The sequence below is a fragment of the Anser brachyrhynchus genome, assembly GCF_964034855.1.
Source record: "Anser brachyrhynchus genome assembly, contig: SCAFFOLD_364, whole genome shotgun sequence".
NCBI lineage: Eukaryota > Metazoa > Chordata > Aves > Anseriformes > Anatidae > Anser > Anser brachyrhynchus.
This window is the reverse complement of record NW_027664066.1, coordinates 40,646-61,144: the sequence shown is the minus strand read 5'-3', so window position 1 is coordinate 61,144 and position 20,499 is coordinate 40,646. Positions and strand designations below refer to the sequence as shown.

The window sequence follows — 20,499 nt, the reverse complement described above, 5'->3', positions numbered from 1 at the left end:
GCACACTGGAGAGCCTCTGCTTTGCAAGCCTCTGGACAATTTTGACCTCCAAGGGGACTGATGCCAGGAACTGCCCCAGGCAAAAGCCCGCTCCTCTTCCTCTTCCTCTTCCTCTTCCTCTTCCTCTTCCTCTTCCTCTTCCTCTTCCTCTTCCTCTTCCTCTTCCTCTTCCTCTTCCTCTTCCTCTTCCTCTTCCTCTTCCTCTTCCTCTTCCTCTTCCTCTTCCTCTTCCTCTTCCTCTTCCTCTTCCTCTTCCTCTTCCTCTTCCTCTTCCTCTTCCTCTTCCTCTTCCTCTTCCTCTTCCTCTTCCTCTTCCTCCTCCTCTTCCTCTTCCTCCTCCCCTTCCCCTTCCCCTTCCCCTTCCCCTTCCCCTTCCCCTTCCCCTTCCCCTTCCCCTTCCCCTTCCCCTTCCCCTCCCTCTCCCTCTCCCTCTCCCTCTCCCTCTCCCTCTCCCTCTCCCTCTCCCTCTCCCTCTCCCTCTCCCTCTCCCTCTCCCTCTCCCTCTCCCTCTCCCTCTCCCTCTCCCTCTCCCTCTCCCTCTCCCTCTCCCTCTTCCCCTTCCCCTTCCCTTTACGCTTCCTCTTCCTCCTCCTCTTCCCATTTCCCTTCCCTTTCCTGTTCCCATTCTGCTTCCCCTTCCCATCCCCGTTCCCCTTCCCGTTCCCCTTCCCCTTCCCCTTTTCCTTCCCCTTCCTCTTTTCCTTCCCCTTTCCCTTCCAATTTCCCTTCCCCTTCTTGTTCCCCTTCCCCTTCCCATTTCCCTTCCCCTTCCTGTTCCCCTTCCCATTTCTCTCCCCATTCCCGTTCCCGTTCCCATTCCCATTCCTGTTCCCCTTCCTCTTCCTGTTCCTGTTTCCCTTCCCCTTCCCGCTCCCATTCCCATTTCCCTTCCCCTTTCCCTTCCTCTTCCTTTTCCCTGCACAGTCCCTTCCTAATCAGGGATGTGCAGCCAAAGCAGGTCATGCAGCCGAGGACACGCCAGCAGCAAGAAGTGTGCTTGCTACCAGCAGCAGAGCTGCAGGCGAGCAGGTACAGCTTTGGCCTTGGGAGAGAGCTGCCCTGGGAGCCGGACTGACAGTCAAGCCCTCCCTCCCGTGCTGGCCTTTCCCTGCTCCATGAAAGCTCATCCGCTGCAAAGTGCAGAATGGACGGCCACCAAGGAAAGACCCAGAGAACTTTGGAGACAGGGCTTTATTGAATGGAAGGAGGTGTTGGCGTTAATAGCCTGGATGGGCAACCCTGGTCCCATTCGTGCTGCAGGGAGGGCCCTTGCTGGATGTCTCCATCTGGACCCTTCTGTGTGCCGGACGGCCTCTCCGGTCCCTTGCTGACAGGCATTGGCACTACTCTTCGCACCTGCGGAGATCAACACAAACCTCTGTAGTTCTGCATACGCAGAGACATGCAGAGCAACACTGCAAGACTGTTCAGGACAGAAATGAGGGGATCTGACGCTGGCTGGAGACAGCAGGCCCACGGTCCCTGTGATGCAGTCCCACCCCTGTGTCCAATCCCATTCCTGAATACTGTTTTGTGGACAGGAGCCCAGGGCACTTACCCGTCTTGACTCTCTCTGCCTTGGCCCAGCAGGGGGTGCAGGCTGGTGACCCACTTGCCAAAGCTGGTGGTAGCTCTGTTCCTCTTTCGCCGACCGACTCCACCGCAGCACTGCCAGCTCACTGCAAGCACACAGCGGGACGAGGTGGTGTGAGCACTTGGAGAGCGCTCCCAGACGGGGCTCCCGAGCAGGCCGCCTGCTGGGGCTGCAGAAGGCCAGTGCCAGGAAAAACCCCTCTTTCCAGCAGGGCTGGGGGAGTGGAAGGAAGGGCACTGCAAGGGAGGAAATACTGCCCGCGTCCGGGGAAATTTACCACTTGAGCTGCTCCTGCAGATCCCTCTCCGCATCTCTCTCTCCCCTTTGTTTACGGGCCACCTGCTCCACGATGCATGTCACCACCTCCCTTAGGGTCCCATGTGTCCGTGGAGAAAGACTCCTGCAGCAGTAAGGACAAAGTCTCTCTCACTGTTCAGCCGCAACACTCCTGTCTCTTCCCTCAGCCAGCCACCCTTTCCCCGCAAGGCCCCATTCGGCCCCACAGCCCCTTCGATGCAGGAGGAGTTTCAAGCGTGGGCTGCTCTGGGCTGCGGAGAGGCCCCTGGCATTGGGCTCTAAGCCAGCTCAGACCCCTGGCCTTCGGCTTCCCAGGGCTCTGTAAGCGACCCCTTGGCTCAGGGGCTGGCTTCCTCGACCCACAGGTGCCTCGGCACCACTCCACTACCCCAGGCCTTGGCTGCAGCTGCTGCACGCTTACCGCTTAGGGGGCACAGGGCTGTCCTGCTGAGTTCTGGGTGGCTCTTCTCCGTCCTCGTCCCACTCCCCCATCATCCTCTCCATGAGGTCAGGGCTGGACTGCCCCGAGTCGCTCTCAGACAGAGAGCTGGGAGTTCTCTCGGGACTTCTCTCCTCAGAGGGACAGGATTCCTGCAAAGGAATTACTCTCATTACAACAGCCCCGCAGCGCTGGGCTGATGCTTCCCAGCATGCAGCCCCCTCCCACCCTCCCAGACAACCTCCAGACCACTTCTGGCAGGGACCCCAGGGGGACTGGGAAAACAACCAGCACAAGGCCATCGGTGCGCTCCCAGCGTCATGTCCCAGCACTACCGGCGTTTTGCTAAAACTCCCTCTTGGTCTCTCTTGCTCAGCAAAGGCAGCAGCAACCCACCCTGCAGTGCTGCAGCAATAGTGCTACTACGGCTTGGGTGCTAGAAGCACCTTGCAGCCTCAGATCCCCGGTGGGAAAGTGCTCCTTTAGTGCACAAATTCAAAGTACCTCGGTTGTTGGCATCTCCACTTCTCTCTTGACTTTTGCTTTGGTTAGTGCTGCGCTTCGCTGCTTGGGTTGTTTCTTTTTCTCCTCCTGCAGCTCTTTGTTCTTATTTTCCTCCTCAGCCAAGAAATTCTGAATGTGTTTTGGAAGCGTCTCCTTAATCTTCAAGCACTTATTCTGGAGGGTGACCAAAACGCAACCACAGACAGTTAGTAACGCTGTGCGGGGAGGGCTGGGGTGTCTCCCCCCTTCCTGCACTCCCTTCCACCCTCACTCAGTCTTCTGCCCGTCTGTCAGCTCAGGGTTGCTCCCATGCTCCTGCAGGCTCAACCGAAGAGTCGCCTGAAGAGCCCTTCTGGAATGTCTGGGCAAGCTAAGCGACCACGGGGCTAGAAGCAACCTGACAGCTGCCTATCCCACCCAGGCAAGCCATGCAGTGACGTTGCCATCAGAAGCATCCCCGGGTAAGCTCTTGGGTGTGTTTCAGGAAGCTAATGGGGATGAAAAGCATCTTCTCAAATGACACAGCAAAGGGCTTCTCTTCAGTGAAGCACCCAAAGAAACAACTCAGTGGTCACATGAAGGCACAAGTCAAGAATGTTCTGTGAACCGGTGTCCATCGAGTGACGCTATTCTACAGTTCAGTAGGACGCACTCTCTGCAGCAGTCCATGCCACGTACCTCTTTCCTCTGCTCAATAGCTTTGGCAATAAAGTCTACCATCCTGGGAGTCACCTGAGGAATTACTTTCTCTTCCTCTTCCTTTTCCTTCACAGAACTCCTCTGGATGGCCGGAAGCTTCCTGCAAAGACACAATGGGGCAAGGTGACCAGAGTGTGGGAGGAGCTGGTTTCGCATCATCCGCTTCCAAGTGGTGCATCTGCTTCCGCTGCAAAAGGCTGCAGAGCCCCTGAATGCTTGATCTGCTCTCTGTCACGTCTCTCCGAGAGCTGGAAACAGCCCGGGTGGTTGAGCCCAGCCCGGACCAACACTCGATAGTGTCCAAAAGATGCTAGGAGAACACCTGCACTCCTCCACCATCGCTCCTGGGGAAGTCTCTTCAGACTCGAGACACTGTGCTCATTGCAGTCTGAGGGAAAGCAAGAAAGACCTCCCAGTCCTGCAAGGAGCCGTTGCCATTAGTTACCCAGCTAAGAAGTGATGCTGCAAGATGCTTGCCATGCAGCAAGAAATCGCAAGGTAGTGGGAGATGGGATAGCTGCACTTTGAGTTCGTACAGCTTCTGCGTCCAGGAGAAACTGCACTCCTACAGAGACAAGAGCAGGGCAGCAGCCACATTTGTCTCTCCAGGAGTCCCACCTGGCACGACGCTCTGTCTGCTCAGCTTTCTGACTGCTCTCCGGCTTTACAGTCAGGGCGGGTAACCTCTCTGGAGCAAGTGTTGCTCGATGAAGGAGGCGCTTCTTGGGAAGATCCTCTGGAAAGAAGAAAGGAGACAACTTGAGTAAAGCATCTCTGCTCTTGTGGTAATCGTGCGCCAATTCTGTCCCAGTTCCAGCAAGAATGGCATGCAGATCAGCTCAAGCCTGTGGCAACACCATTGGCAGGGGTCATTTTTGTCCCTTTGGAGCCATGTTTCCTGGGACCTCGTAGGCCTTTTCTGACACTCTCCATCTCTTTCTTCCTGGCTATAGTGCACCGTTGTTTCCTGGGCAATACCGTTTTGATGCCCTTATCTCCCCCGTGTGCTGAAATGGGGGACTCCCTGGGAGATGCCCATGCCCTCAAAGAGTCATTCTGGGGTGGGGAATCGCTTCGCACAAGAGGAGACGGCTCTTGCATCTGTTGATCGGTCCCACGCACACACATTTGCTACAGAGGCACGCTCACAACAGAGGCATTGTTTGTGAGGCATCTGAGAGCATGGAAGGAAGCAGGGTCAGAGCTTTCCAGGGTTTGCAGCACAGGCTGGGGAGTGGAGGCCACAGGAAAGGTGTCCTTCAGCACTCGCAGTGGACGTTTGTGGTGCAGGGCTGTCGCACAATCTTGTTCCACAATGGCTTGCTCGAGCTTTCCCACCATGGGGATAGAGTCACAGGAGGTGTCTCAGGCTCCTCCAGGCACTCTGTGGTAACCTCGGCCCTAATCCCCTCCAGACAAGGAGGAAGGAAACCTACATGCCCCTACAAGTGACCCATGGGTTCCTTACCTTTCTTGACGCTCTCTCCTCCTTTTGTCCAGCCTTGTTCTTTGCTGGGCTTCACTTGTCCGATCAGACTCACTGCCCTTTGATCTTTGCTGGGCTTCACTTGTCCTCTCAGACTCACTGTCCCCGTTGGCTTCTTAAGCATGCTCTCGTGCTTGTACCTGGAAAGAAGAGCACCACGCTGAAGACAGGGCACTGTGCCAATGTTCTCCTGTCCTTGCTGTGAGCATGGCTGACCTCGCAATAATCCTGCCTGCTGCTTCAGGGGAAAAACTTATTCCTCTCTAACTCATAGTACCATCCAGCACATAGCTACCTCTCACATTGGAAAGCTTACTCACATTGGAAAGACAATGACAGGTTCAGAAGCGGTCTGAGAAGCAGCGGTGTCGAGGTGAGAGATGACAGAGTTGTTCATCTCTGGCATCTGCAATAGACAGAGACAAGTGACAGGCGATGGGGACACTGACAAGGGCTGGCTGCTTGGTCCAGCTTAGCCCCACCGAGAGCTGCCTAAGGGCTCCGGCCTCAGCAAGCCTTGCTCTGCCTGCACCTCCGCTCCCTGCCCAAACGCTGGGCTGAGCAGCGATCTCCACTGGCACGCTAGCCTTTTGCCAAAAAGCAAGGCCTCTCTCGGGGGGATCTCTTGCAGAGCCAGGCCCCTGCCTGCAAGGGAAGAGCTCTACAGAGTCTGCTTTCCTGCAGACCACGAGGAGCCCAACTGGCTGAAGAAGCACGACAGGCCAGGAGAAAGCAGCCACCCAGTCCCTGGAAGGCACTTCAGAAGAACCATGGGTAGTGCTGGGAAAATGAAAATCCTACCCTGAGAAGAGCTTGCAAAGCATTCGTTGTCCCATTCAGCTTTTTCAGAAAGTCTTCATAGAATTTCATTTTAACATCCTTGCCCTCGATGATCAGCATGCCAACGTCTCTCCAAAGGAAGGCAACGTTCTGCCTGTCCTCTATGCAGACACAGAAGAGACGCGTGGTCCTTTCTATGCAAAGCCGCACTAAGCTCTCAGAGACATTGTTTTCTGAGGCGATCTGAGCATACGGCAGTTCCTCAAAATGCAGGTGGCCTGGAAAACAAGGGACGAGGAGCACGTGCACTTAGAGAGCTGCTAGGCTGGCTAAAATCAAAGGTCAGAACTGGCAGGAAGCAGATCCCTGACTGCAGGATGAGGCGGGGAAAAAGGTGCTAGGACCCATGGCAAGCTGAATGGTGCCAGGCCATGGCAGTCATGTCCACGCACAGTGTGCTCCTAATCATTAGCCAGGAACGCTCCGATTCACGGACCCAAGCTCCTGGTGCCTGCTTTTTCTGCTTGCAAAGAGGTGTTGAGAGCCAAGAAGAGCTCTGGCATTTGCCTGTACGAGGGCTAGTACAGCAGAAGGTGGGAGCAAGAGTTGAAACACCATGGGGCAAGAAGACACGTTTCCAATAAAACTGGAGTAAAACCTCTTGTTGAAGCAGGTCAAAGAGAGTGTGCTGTTATGCTGCACTGTCATCTGGTGATTATTTAAAGCAGTTAGAGAGACTGGGTCCGTTTCACACCAGGCTCGCTTTGACGAGCTTTTCTCAGGCTGCGCCAGGAGTTTGGTCCTCGGCTGCGTCACCGGTGGACAGCAGAGCACAGCTCTCGCATTCTGCTGCAAGGGCAAACACCTCTTTCAGTCCTCAGTCGTCCTACCTGGAACGTCTATGTAGTCGTATCGGAGGTCATGGTTGTGCACAATAGCCTTAGCCAGATGAAACATGGGTCTCTCAACAGTCACGATGTCATTTTTCTGGCTGGCTACTTGCTCTGTGACAACTGTGAATGTTCCAAGACCAGGAATGCGGACAGCCTGAAACAGAAGAGGGTGGATCAGAAGAAGCTTTGCAGGGACAAAGAGATGACTTGCCAGAGAGCGGGGAGGGAGCTTTGTGCCCTGTCCACACCTGAGGTACAACTCAGCAAGATGGGTTCCTTGGAGAGCTGGGAGAAGACGTAGAGGGCCTGGACTTTTCCCTCTCACCCCCCTTCCCCAAGGAAGAGCCAGGTAGTGCAGGAAAAGCCGACACACGTCCATTGGCTCACTAAGATACAAGGGGGCTTCCCACACTTGGAACGACCCTTGAAGTAGTACCCCGGCCCAGTTCGGTAATCAGCTCTGGCAATGGGGGACTCAGGAAGCCCCAGGAAAAGTCCAGCCCTTTTTCTGAAATCCGAGCCTGGACCTCACAGTACATCTGAATTGACAGCGGAGCTAGTCCGTGGCCCAGCAGTGCATTACTGAGGCCTTCTGGGGCATTGGTCCTGCTTCCAAAGGAGGGAAGAATAACTGCACTCGATGACAAAGGGCTCTCATTGCTTCATGGAACATCAGGGTGTGAGGGAAGAAGAGGCAAGTCCCACCTGGTGGAGAGCCAGCTGTTGACTCAGGTAGTAGGATGCGCTGGCCCAAATCTTAGCGAGCTCTGGAAAACCAAGGAAAAGACACGTCATGCTCTCCGACGGCAACATTAAAGCCACTTAGCACACAGCTATCCAAGGACCGATGCATTTTGAACTCTTCAGCTGCATTCTCTAGAGCCCAGCAGAGGCTGCAGGACTCCTCAGGCTGCCCCAAAGAGGGCTCCTTGCCTTTCAGGTGCAGGTCTCCAGGTGTGACCCACCCTCAAGGCCAACCTGGCAGTGGACTGTGGCACCAGTGAGGGCACGGTGCTGTGCTCCGTGGGACTCTAGAAGGCTCAGGGCAGGCCCTGGTGTGTCCCCAGCAGGGAGCAGCTTCCCCTTGTCCCCTGTGTATTGACGCGTGTCAGCAAAAATGTGCTCAGAAAAGGAGGAATATATCAGAGAGCGCAGAACTTAGCGGTCTCACATAAGATGTCCCAGAGGCAAAGCTACCTGTTAAAAGGATGTTACGGTTTGGCAGAGGAGAGAAGTGGGGAACATATGTAGCCTGCTTCCTCACGGCATTTTTGGGTGGCTTTCAGGGTGCTCAGAAGAGCTGTATTTGCTGTCATTTCTCTGTCGTGTGCTCTTTGACTGAAGTGAATGGGGTATATTCAACCTCAGTCAGCACATTCTACTTTTGCCACTGCTCTTTTCAAGTAAACAGTTTTGCAGAAGTACTACCGTTTTGGTCTGCTTGAGGCAGCGACGAGTGGCAGGAAATTTGCCATTTCTTTGGGGCAAAGCCTATTTCATCAGAGAGTTTGATATGCTGCGGATGTTGTGGTAATAAAACTCTCATAAGGAATGACTCTCTCAATAAAAACAGGTGTATCTTTTATGTTTAAGAATCTACCCTATCAACTGACTCTTCTGCAGTTGCATACAATTGTCCTTCGGTAGCGTATCTCCCCCAGTCTTTACTTCTAGTCATGGAAGTGGACAGAGGAGCTTCAACACGTGTGTATATGCAGATATATGTGCAGCTTCTCCACGTCGCACCTCCCAGCACAGCGACGCTGCACAGCCCACAGACCCCTCCGGCTCTTCCAGCCAGCCAGGAGCTGAGGGTGGGCAGTGCCCACTGCCAGGCAAGGAGCAACCCTCAGGACTGGCAACTTCTGCCTGGGGTGCCGTAGGGAACACAGGGGCTGGGTCAGGAAAAAAGCCCCGAACCCCGGCTGCCAGGTCGGTCCCTCAGCCCTTTGGCATGGTCAAGGAGGCCCTTTCCTGCAGACACCAGGCCTTCCCAGCCACCCCCACTGGCCTCAGGGGATCCACACCAGTTTTCAGAGGTGTCATTGAGCCTGACAACCCTCGTGAAATTGGGCCTGAAGGCCTTACCCGAATTTAAGAGCTTCTCAATTGTTGGAGGGAAGCAAGGTGCTGAGAAGAGGTATTTTGCCATCTCAGTTCCACCCCTGCTGTGGCCTCCCTTTCCACCTTCTCCTCCTCACTTCAGAGCAGCTCCTCCAAAGCAGAGCAGTGGCAAGAGCAACTCCCTGGAGAGTGCCTGGAGTCCCCTCGGCCTCTCAGGGACAAGTGGGAGGACGTGTGGCGGCCCCGGGTTAAAAGGTGGCAGTCACCATTGTGAGGTGGGACTGTCGCACTGTGACCTCAGACCGTGTCACAGAGGGGCTGCAGCGCCCCTGCCCAGGCGCTGCCCTGGGGGGACCCTGTAGCAGGTAGGGGCTGCAGAGGGCATTTGGGGGAGCTGCCCCCACCTCACTGTCTCCTGACCATGAGGGCTTTCCCCAGGCCAGAAGTGCTCATGGGCTGTAACGGCTGGTGGGTTTCTTTCCCCAAAACCAAAAACCAGAAAGCAAACTAGACCAACACACAGACCTGACAAAAGAGACATGGAGACAATGAGAAGAAAGAAGCCTCCCAGGCACACTAATTGACAGCCTATGGAGAAACTACAGGCACCACAGGTGGGGCTCTGCTTTCTGTCCTACAGCCATTAGGGCTGCCTGGGCCAAGGAAGCCCCACCAGATGAACATCTCACCTTTCGAGCAACGTTAAGGGGGATGTTTTGTGGAAGGGGCCACCTGTCTTTTCAGCTGCTCACTGTGACAGTGCCAGGGAGCCCAAGGAGCCCCTCAGATGGGACGTGCAGGATGAGCAGTGCCACTACCAGCACCGCGGCAGCCCCTCTGCAGCCAGAGCCCCTCCGGACCATCGGGGAAGTGCCTTGCTGCTGCCTGCAGGGGTCTGGGTCCCGCTGCAGCTGCAGCCACTGCCACTGCTGGCCTGGAGCACCCGCAGAGCCCAGGCAGGGTGTGGGTGCCCAGCAGCCTTGGGGTGCCTTCCCTCCTGTTGCACAGCCCGCTCTCAAGCCTGCTGCTGAGAGCATTGTCCTGACCCAGGTGTCTGGAGAGGAGCTTTTGGAGGTCTGCTCATCTCCCCTGCGCTCCTCCCAGCCTTTCTGACAAGGAGGTGTGGAACAAAAGGCCCCTCAGGGACAAGTGGGAGTGAAACTATCTACCTGACTGAAAAAGCTGCTCCCGCGGCACAGCATGGTGCCTGCACAGCTCTGGGTACCCCTGGCAGTGCTGGCCTGGGCACCCCGGAGCACCCTGGCTTTGCAAGCCTCCGGATAGTTTTGACCGGTGAGGGGACTGGTGCCCAGAGCTGCCCCAGGCAAAAGCCTGCTTCTCTTCCTCTTCCTCCTGTTCCCTGCAGAGTCCCTTCCAAGCAGGGATTTGCAGCCGCAGCAGGGCATGCGGCGGGGACCAGCCAGCAGCGGGAAGTGTGCTGGCCACCAAGAGCAGAGCTGCAGGCGAGCAGGTACAGCTTTGGCCTCGGAAGAGAGCTGCCCTGGGAGCCGGACTGACAGTCAAGCCCTCCCTCCTGTGCTGGCCTTTCCCTGCTCCACCAAAGTTCATCCGCTGCAAAGTGCAGGGTGGACAGCCACCAAGGAAAGACCCGGTGCGCTTTGGAAACAAAGCTTTATTGAACAGAATGAAGTGCCGCCATTAGCAGCCTGGATGGCCTCGTGGTCTGTGGTTTGTAGTCAATGAAATAAAAGAGCTTTACTATGGGATTATATCCAAGAAGTGGTCTTTTTAATCTAATTTGCAACTCAGTGGGTTAGCATTTTCATGGGGCTGTGATGCTAAAAATGTTGCCATGGACTGCAGAGAATCGCATTTTGACATTTTTTCCCTGGATGATCAGCATGGCAATGTCCCTCCAAAGGAAGGCAACGTTCTGCATGTCCTCTGTGCAGGCACGGAAGAGACGCGTGGTCCTTTCCATGCAAAGCCGCACTGCGCTCTCAGAGACACGGATTCCCGAGGCAATCTGAGCATCCGGCAGTTGCTCCAAATGGCGGTGGCCTGGAAAACAAGGGAAGAGGAACTCGTGCCCTTAGAGAGCTGCTACGCTGGCTGAAATCAGAGATCAGAATTGGCAGGAAGAAGATCCATAACTGCAGGATGAGGCATGGAAAAAGGTGCTAGTCTATGGCAGCCATGTCCACACACAGTGTGCTCCTAATCATGAAAAGAAAGCACCCAACCACAGACCCAAGCTCCTGGTGCCACACAGGGTCCTCGGCCAGCTGTGCCAATGGAAGCAGCAACTGGAAATCACAGTCTTGTGGTCAGTGGTCAAGAGCTTTAACATGGGAATATATCCAAGGAGCAGTCTATTTTCTCTACCTTACAACTTAGTGCTTTAGGTTTTTCATGGTGCTGTGATGTCTCATAACGGTTGTCATGAAGTAAGCTTCATGCTCTTCCAATTACATTTTAAAATAGAGAACAGTTACAGTGAGCTTCACTTACAGTCAGGAATGGCACATTGGAAGGACACATGCACTGCCCTGGATAATCCTGGAGAGCTTGACAGAAGCCAGATTGTTCATTGACCTTGTGTTGTGGTTTAACCCGGCTGGCAGCTAAACACCACACAGCCGTTCGCTCACCCTCCCCCCTCCCTCTCTGGGATGGGGGAGAGAAACGGGAAAGTGAAGCCGGTGAGTTGAGATAGAGACAGTTTATTAAGACAGGAATATAATAATAACAATAATAATAACAATAGTGATAATGATAATAGTATTAATAATAATAATGTGTAAGAAAACAAGTGATGCACAATGCAATTGCTCACCACCCGCTGACCGATGCCCAGCCTATCCCCGAGCAGCCGGCCCCCCACCCTGGCCAGCCACCCCTATATATTGTTTAGCATGACGTCAGATGGTATGGAATACCCCTTTGGCCAGTTTGGGTCAGCTGTCCTGGGTCTGTCCCCTCCCAGCTCCTGCTGCACCCCCAGCCTGCTCGCTGGCAGGACAGAGCGAGAAGCCGAAAAGTCCTTGGCCTGGTGTAAACACTGCTCTGCAACAATTAAAACATCAGCATGTTATCAGCGCTCTTCTCATCCTAATCCAAAACATAGCACCCTACCAGCTATTTTGAGGAAAAATTAACTCTGTCCTAACTGCAACCAGGACACCTTGCTGAATATTCCTTGTCTTTTTCCCAAGGAAAAGTTCTCTTGAGTGGCAGTGACATCTGGGACATTTGCACACAAAAGATTCCCTCAAAGGAAAGGAAACGTATGGCATCCCAGTCCTCCGTATCAGTCAAACTGGTCTTTCCATCTTCCAGGTCACGGGACTCAAGTATGTCACTGCCCTAAACTCAATCACTCAGGCTAGCAGATTTCAAGAAGCAATGGGAAATGCAAGACGTGATTTTTCACATCTTCCTGCAGTTTGGCTTTGCCTAAAGCTTTCCGCACTTTCCCTACACGTGTGACCTAAAATCAGTATTTCATTGGTCACTAACTTGGAGTTGCTGCTGAGCTTTCTGCACTGCTGCTAGAGTTTTTGGTACTGCTGTGCAAAAGCAACATTGCTAATGTTGTATCTTACTCAGCTGCTGTAGTGCACTTATTCACACAGAATCACAGAATCACAGACTATTAGGGATTGGAAGGTACCTTGAAAGATCATCTAGTCCAGTCCCCCTGCCGGAGCAGGAACACCTAAATCATGTCACACAGGAACACGTCCAGGTGGGTTTAGAAAGTCTCCAGAGAAGGAGACTCCACAACGCCCCGGGCAGCCTGTTCAAGTGTTCTGTCACCCTCACCGTAAAAACGTTTTGTCTCATATTTAAGCAGAACCTCCTACACTCCAGCTTGCACCCATTGCCCCTTGTCCTGTCATTGGATGTCACCGAGAAGAGCCTGGCTCCGTCCTCCTGGCATTCGCCCTTTACATATTTATAAACATTAATACGGTCACCCCTCAGTCTCCTCTTCTCCAAGCTAAAGAGACCCATCTCCCTCAGCCTTTCGTCGTAAGGAAGACGCTCCGCTCCCTTAATCATCCTTGTGGCTCTGTGCTGGACTCTCTCAAGCAGTTCACACAGATTACATAGGTTACCTCTTTCTTCAGTTTCATTTAAATATCAGCATTACTGGAAGCAATCTGGTAACTAAATATCTAGCAATCATTTTCAAGAAGTATTCCAGAAGATCGTGAAGACAGGCTAATATCCAATTGCCTGACAAGACTCTTAAAGACATGATCTCCAAGTTGATTGATACTTCTCCTCCTGATCATTCCAGGCCAGTAGAATGCCTTGGTTCCGCAGCAGCTGGGAGAAAGAAGACAGCTTGCCTAGAATCCTTTCTCTTCTTTATGTACTTTTGATTCTAGACTGCTCAGAGTTAGTTCTAAAGGAGACGGATTTTTTGCTCAGTCAGCTGACATCCATCTCTTAGATTTGCTTTGCTAACCTGGGTCAAGGACACCTTTGTCAGGCAACGAAGAGCTTTATAGTTTTCCCAGGTTTATCAATGGGGATTTCATCTCTCCTTTCTCCATTAAGCAAAAAACAATTAATTTCCTCAATAATTTAAACAACAGCAATGTCTTTTCCTCCTCTTCCTCTTCCCCTTCCTCTTCCCCTTCCTCTTCCGCTTCCTCACCAAAGTTGTAAGTGCCCATCCACTCTCCCAGTCCTCAACTTTTAAGGTTTCAATTAATCTTAACTTCCTGACTGAAAAAACGTCCTCACCATAAGCTTTCCTCCCTGTTTCCGCAGCCATAGTTCCTGCCTTGGATGTCACTGTCCCCACAGCCCATCACGATGCCTGCACAGCTCTGGGTATCCCTGGCAGTGCTGGCCTGGGCACACTGGAGAGCCTCTGCTTTGCAAGCCTCTGGACAATTTTGACCTCCAAGGGGACTGATGCCAGGAACTGCCCCAGGCAAAAGCCCGCTCCTCTTCCTCTTCCTCTTCCTCTTCCTCTTCCTCTTCCTCTTCCTCTTCCTCTTCCTCTTCCTCTTCCTCTTCCTCTTCCTCTTCCTCTTCCTCTTCCTCTTCCTCTTCCTCTTCCTCTTCCTCTTCCTCTTCCTCTTCCTCCTCCCCTTCCCCTTCCCCTTCCCCTTCCCCTTCCCCTTCCCCTTCCCCTTCCCCTTCCCCTTCCCCTTCCCCTTCCCCTTCCCCTTCCCCTTCCCCTTCCTCTCCCTCTCCCTCTCCCTCTCCCTCTCCCTCTCCCTCTCCCTCTCCCTCTCCCTCTTCCCCTTCCCCTTCCCTTTACGCTTCCTCTTCCTCCTCCTCTTCCCATTTCCCTTCCCTTTCCTGTTCCCCTTCCCATTTCTCTCCCCATTCCCGTTCCCGTTCCCATTCCCATTCCTGTTCCCCTTCCTCTTCCTGTTCCTGTTTCCCTTCCCCTTCCCGCTCCCATTCCCATTTCCCTTCCCCTTTCCCTTCCTCTTCCTTTTCCCTGCACAGTCCCTTCCTAATCAGGGATGTGCAGCCAAAGCAGGTCATGCAGCCGAGGACACGCCAGCAGCAAGAAGTGTGCTTGCTACCAGCAGCAGAGCTGCAGGCGAGCAGGTACAGCTTTGGCCTTGGGAGAGAGCTGCCCTGGGAGCCGGACTGACAGTCAAGCCCTCCCTCCCGTGCTGGCCTTTCCCTGCTCCATGAAAGCTCATCCGCTGCAAAGTGCAGAATGGACGGCCACCAAGGAAAGACCCAGAGAACTTTGGAGACAGGGCTTTATTGAATGGAAGGAGGTGTTGGCGTTAATAGCCTGGATGGGCAACCCTGGTCCCATTCGTGCTGCAGGGAGGGCCCTTGCTGGATGTCTCCATCTGGACCCTTCTGTGTGCCGGACGGCCTCTCCGGTCCCTTGCTGACAGGCATTGGCACTACTCTTCGCACCTGCGGAGATCAACACAAACCTCTGTAGTTCTGCATACGCAGAGACATGCAGAGCAACACTGCAAGACTGTTCAGGACAGAAATGAGGGGATCTGACGCTGGCTGGAGACAGCAGGCCCACGGTCCCTGTGATGCAGTCCCACCCCTGTGTCCAATCCCATTCCTGAATACTGTTTTGTGGACAGGAGCCCAGGGCACTTACCCGTCTTGACTCTCTCTGCCTTGGCCCAGCAGGGGGTGCAGGCTGGTGACCCACTTGCCAAAGCTGGTGGTAGCTCTGTTCCTCTTTCGCCGACCGACTCCACCGCAGCACTGCCAGCTCACTGCAAGCACACAGCGGGACAAGGTGGTGTGAGCACTTGGAGAGCGCTCCCAGACGGGGCTCCCGAGCAGGCCGCCTGCTGGGGCTGCAGAAGGCCAGTGCCAGGAAAAACCCCTCTTTCCAGCAGGGCTGGGGGAGTGGAAGGAAGGGCACTGCAAGGGAGGAAATACTGCCCGCGTCCGGGGAAATTTACCACTTGAGCTGCTCCTGCAGATCCCTCTCCGCATCTCTCTCTCCCCTTTGTTTACGGGCCACCTGCTCCACGATGCATGTCACCACCTCCCTTAGGGTCCCATGTGTCCGTGGAGAAAGACTCCTGCAGCAGTAAGGACAAAGTCTCTCTCACTGTTCAGCCGCAACACTCCTGTCTCTTCCCTCAGCCAGCCACCCTTTCCCCGCAAGGCCCCATTCGGCCCCACAGCCCCTTCGATGCAGGAGGAGTTTCAAGCGTGGGCTGCTCTGGGCTGCGGAGAGGCCCCTGGCATTGGGCTCTAAGCCAGCTCAGACCCCTGGCCTTCGGCTTCCCAGGGCTCTGTAAGCGACCCCTTGGCTCAGGGGCTGGCTTCCTCGACCCACAGGTGCCTCGGCACCACTCCACTACCCCAGGCCTTGGCTGCAGCTGCTGCACGCTTACCGCTTAGGGGGCACAGGGCTGTCCTGCTGAGTTCTGGGTGGCTCTTCTCCGTCCTCGTCCCACTCCCCCATCATCCTCTCCATGAGGTCAGGGCTGGACTGCCCCGAGTCGCTCTCAGACAGAGAGCTGGGAGTTCTCTCGGGACTTCTCTCCTCAGAGGGACAGGATTCCTGCAAAGGAATTACTCTCATTACAACAGCCCCGCAGCGCTGGGCTGATGCTTCCCAGCATGCAGCCCCCTCCCACCCTCCCAGACAACCTCCAGACCACTTCTGGCAGGGACCCCAGGGGGACTGGGAAAACAACCAGCACAAGGCCATCGGTGCGCTCCCAGCGTCATGTCCCAGCACTACCGGCGTTTTGCTAAAACTCCCTCTTGGTCTCTCTTGCTCAGCAAAGGCAGCAGCAACCCACCCTGCAGTGCTGCAGCAATAGTGCTACTACGGCTTGGGTGCTAGAAGCACCTTGCAGCCTCAGATCCCCGGTGGGAAAGTGCTCCTTTAGTGCACAAATTCAAAGTACCTCGGTTGTTGGCATCTCCACTTCTCTCTTGACTTTTGCTTTGGTTAGTGCTGCGCTTCGCTGCTTGGGTTGTTTCTTTTTCTCCTCCTGCAGCTCTTTGTTCTTATTTTCCTCCTCAGCCAAGAAATTCTGAATGTGTTTTGGAAGCGTCTCCTTAATCTTCAAGCACTTATTCTGGAGGGTGACCAAAACGCAACCACAGACAGTTAGTAACGCTGTGCGGGGAGGGCTGGGGTGTCTCCCCCCTTCCTGCACTCCCTTCCACCCTCACTCAGTCTTCTGCCCGTCTGTCAGCTCAGGGTTGCTCCCATGCTCCTGCAGGCTCAACCGAAGAGTCGCCTGAAGAGCCCTTCTGGAATGTCTGGGCAAGCTAAGCGACCACGGGGCTAGAAGCAACCTGACAGCTGCCTATCCCACCCAGGCAAGCCATGCAGTGACGTTGCCATCAGAAGCATCCCCGGGTAAGCTCTTGGGTGTGTTTCAGGAAGCTAATGGGGATGAAAAGCATCTTCTCAAATGACACAGCAAAGGGCTTCTCTTCAGTGAAGCACCCAAAGAAACAACTCAGTGGTCACATGAAGGCACAAGTCAAGAATGTTCTGTGAACCGGTGTCCATCGAGTGACGCTATTCTACAGTTCAGTAAGACGCACTCTCTGCAGCAGTCCATGCCACGTACCTCTTTCCTCTGCTCAATAGCTTTGGCAATAAAGTCTACCATCCTGGGAGTCACCTGAGGAATTACTTTCTCTTCCTCTTCCTTTTCCTTCACAGAACTCCTCTGGATGGCCGGAAGCTTCCTGCAAAGACACAATGGGGCAAGGTGACCAGAGTGTGGGAGGAGCTGGTTTCGCATCATCCGCTTCCAAGTGGTGCATCTGCTTCCGCTGCAAAAGGCTGCAGAGCCCCTGAATGCTTGATCTGCTCTCTGTCACGTCTCTCCGAGAGCTGGAAACAGCCCGGGTGGTTGAGCCCAGCCCGGACCAACACTCGATAGTGTCCAAAAGATGCTAGGAGAACACCTGCACTCCTCCACCATCGCTCCTGGGGAAGTCTCTTCAGACTCGAGACACTGTGCTCATTGCAGTCTGAGGGAAAGCAAGAAAGACCTCCCAGTCCTGCAAGGAGCCGTTGCCATTAGTTACCCAGCTAAGAAGTGATGCTGCAAGATGCTTGCCATGCAGCAAGAAATCGCAAGGTAGTGGGAGATGGGATAGCTGCACTTTGAGTTCGTACAGCTTCTGCGTCCAGGAGAAACTGCACTCCTACAGAGACAAGAGCAGGGCAGCAGCCACATTTGTCTCTCCAGGAGTCCCACCTGGCACGACGCTCTGTCTGCTCAGCTTTCTGACTGCTCTCCGGCTTTACAGTCAGGGCGGGTAACCTCTCTGGAGCAAGTGTTGCTCGATGAAGGAGGCGCTTCTTGGGAAGATCCTCTGGAAAGAAGAAAGGAGACAACTTGAGTAAAGCATCTCTGCTCTTGTGGTAATCGTGCGCCAATTCTGTCCCAGTTCCAGCAAGAATGGCATGCAGATCAGCTCAAGCCTGTGGCAACACCATTGGCAGGGGTCATTTTTGTCCCTTTGGAGCCATGTTTCCTGGGACCTCGTAGGCCTTTTCTGACACTCTCCATCTCTTTCTTCCTGGCTATAGTGCACCGTTGTTTCCTGGGCAATACCGTTTTGATGCCCTTATCTCCCCCGTGTGCTGAAATGGGGGACTCCCTGGGAGATGCCCATGCCCTCAAAGAGTCATTCTGGGGTGGGGAATCGCTTCGCACAAGAGGAGACGGCTCTTGCATCTGTTGATCGGTCCCACGCACACACATTTGCTACAGAGGCACGCTCACAACAGAGGCATTGTTTGTGAGGCATCTGAGAGCATGGAAGGAAGCAGGGTCAGAGCTTTCCAGGGTTTGCAGCACAGGCTGGGGAGTGGAGGCCACAGGAAAGGTGTCCTTCAGCACTCGCAGTGGACGTTTGTGGTGCAGGGCTGTCGCACAATCTTGTTCCACAATGGCTTGCTCGAGCTTTCCCACCATGGGGATAGAGTCACAGGAGGTGTCTCAGGCTCCTCCAGGCACTCTGTGGTAACCTCGGCCCTAATCCCCTCCAGACAAGGAGGAAGGAAACCTACATGCCCCTACAAGTGACCCATGGGTTCCTTACCTTTCTTGACGCTCTCTCCTCCTTTTGTCCAGCCTTGTTCTTTGCTGGGCTTCACTTGTCCGATCAGACTCACTGCCCTTTGATCTTTGCTGGGCTTCACTTGTCCTCTCAGACTCACTGTCCCCGTTGGCTTCTTAAGCATGCTCTCGTGCTTGTACCTGGAAAGAAGAGCACCACGCTGAAGACAGGGCACTGTGCCAATGTTCTCCTGTCCTTGCTGTGAGCATGGCTGACCTCGCAATAATCCTGCCTGCTGCTTCAGGGGAAAAACTTATTCCTCTCTAACTCATAGTACCATCCAGCACATAGCTACCTCTCACATTGGAAAGCTTACTCACATTGGAAAGACAATGACACGTTCAGAAGCGGTCTGAGAAGCAGCGGTGTCGAGGTGAGAGATGACAGAGTTGTTCATCTCTGGCATCTGCAATAGACAGAGACAAGTGACAGGCGATGGGGACACTGACAAGGGCTGGCTGCTTGGTCCAGCTTAGCCCCACCGAGAGCTGCCTAAGGGCTCCGGCCTCAGCAAGCCTTGCTCTGCCTGCACCTCCGCTCCCTGCCCAAACGCTGGGCTGAGCAGCGATCTCCACTGGCACGCTAGCCTTTTGCCAAAAAGCAAGGCCTCTCTCGGGGGGATCTCTTGCAGAGCCAGGCCCCTGCCTGCAAGGGAAGAGCTCTACAGAGTCTGCTTTCCTGCAGACCACGAGGAGCCCAACTGGCTGAAGAAGCACGACAGGCCAGGAGAAAGCAGCCACCCAGTCCCTGGAAGGCACTTCAGAAGAACCATGGGTAGTGCTGGGAAAATGAAAATCCTACCCTGAGAAGAGCTTGCAAAGCATTCGTTGTCCCATTCAGCTTTTTCAGAAAGTCTTCATAGAATTTCATTTTAACATCCTTGCCCTCGATGATCAGCATGCCAACGTCTCTCCAAAGGAAGGCAACGTTCTGCCTGTCCTCTATGCAGACACAGAAGAGACGCGTGGTCCTTTCTATGCAAAGCCGCACTAAGCTCTCAGAGACATTGTTTTCTGAGGCGATCTGAGCATACGGCAGTTCCTCAAAATGCAGGTGGCCTGGAAAACAAGGGGCGAGGAGCACGTGCACTTAGAGAGCTGCTAAGCTGGCTAAAATCAAAGGTCAGAACTGGCAGGAAGCAGATCCCTGACTGCAGGATGAGGCGGGGAAAAAGGTGCTAGGACCCATGGCAAGCTGAATGGTGCCAGGCCATGGCAGTCATGTCCACGCACAGTGTGCTCCTAATCATTAGCCAGGAACGCTCCGATTCACGGACCCAAGCTCCTGGTGCCTGCTTTTTCTGCTTGCAAAGAGGTGTTGAGAGCCAAGAAGAGCTCTGGCATTTGTCTGTACGAGGCCTAGTACAGCAGAAGGTGGGAGCAAGAGTTGAAACACCATGGGGCAAGAAGACACGTTTCCAATAAAACTGGAGTAAAACCTCTTGTTGAAGCAGGTCAAAGAGAGTGTGCTGTTATGCTGCACTGTCATCTGGTGATTATTTAAAGCAGTTAGAGAGACTGGGTCCGTTTCACACCAGGCTCGCTTTGACGAGCTTTTCTCAGGCTGCGCCAGGAGTTTGGTCCTCGGCTGCGTCACCGGTGGACAGCAGAGCACAGCTCTCGCATTCTGCTGCAAGGGCAAACACCTCTTTCAGTCCTCAGTCGTCCTACCTGGAACGTCTATGTAGTCGTATCGGAGGTCATGGTTGTGCACAATAGCCTTAGCCAGATGAAACATGGGTCTCTCAACAGTCACGATGTCATTTTTCTGGCTGGCTACTTGCTCTGTGACAACTGTGAATGTTCCAAGACCAGGAATGCGGACAGCCTGAAACAGAAGAGGGTGGATCAGAAGAAGCTTTGCAGGGACAAAGAGATGACTTGCCAGAGAGCGGGGAGGGAGCTTTGTGCCCTGTCCACACCTGAGGTACAACTCAGCAAGATGGGTTCCTTGGAGAGCTGGGAGAAGACGTAGAGGGCCTGGACTTTTCCCTCTCACCCCCCTTCCCCAAGGAAGAGCCAGGTAGTGCAGGAAAAGCCGACACACGTCCATTGGCTCACTAAGATACAAGGGGGCTTCCCACACTTGGAACGACCCTTGAAGTAGTACCCCGGCCCAGTTCGGTAATCAGCTCTGGCAATGGGGGACTCAGGAAGCCCCAGGAAAAGTCCAGCCCTTTTTCTGAAATCCGAGCCTGGACCTCACAGTA

The 20,499-nt window shown here is 54.2% G+C and overlaps 2 protein-coding genes across 6 annotated transcripts; both read right to left on the bottom strand.

Annotated features, from left to right (window-relative positions):
- Window positions 1-521: 521 nt before the first annotated feature.
- LOC308186379 (uncharacterized protein) lies at window positions 522-5,301 on the bottom strand. 5 transcript variants are annotated; one of them, XR_013944046.1, is made up of 5 exons: window positions 5,002-5,301; window positions 4,152-4,269; window positions 1,872-3,633; window positions 1,559-1,679; window positions 522-1,356 (listed from the first exon to the last, which is right to left on the bottom strand). XR_013944046.1 is itself a non-coding variant. In XM_080608526.1 (3 exons), exons 1-3 carry the CDS (start codon window positions 5,141-5,143, stop codon window positions 3,423-3,425), a joined length of 471 nt encoding a protein of 156 aa, XP_080464652.1. In that variant the 5' UTR covers window positions 5,144-5,301; the 3' UTR covers window positions 522-3,422. The 5 variants fall into 5 exon arrangements, 1 of the variants encoding a protein (XP_080464652.1); XR_013944044.1 differs by having other exon boundaries at window positions 1,559-3,633; XR_013944045.1 differs by having other exon boundaries at window positions 522-1,679.
- Window positions 5,302-17,600: 12,299 nt separating this feature from the next.
- LOC308186380 (uncharacterized protein) lies at window positions 17,601-19,426 on the bottom strand. Its single transcript, XM_080608527.1, has 3 exons — window positions 19,092-19,426; window positions 18,611-18,696; window positions 17,601-18,430 (listed from the first exon to the last, which is right to left on the bottom strand). Exons 1-3 carry the CDS (start codon window positions 19,188-19,190, stop codon window positions 18,247-18,249), a joined length of 369 nt encoding a protein of 122 aa, XP_080464653.1. The 5' UTR covers window positions 19,191-19,426; the 3' UTR covers window positions 17,601-18,246.
- Window positions 19,427-20,499: the final 1,073 nt, after the last annotated feature.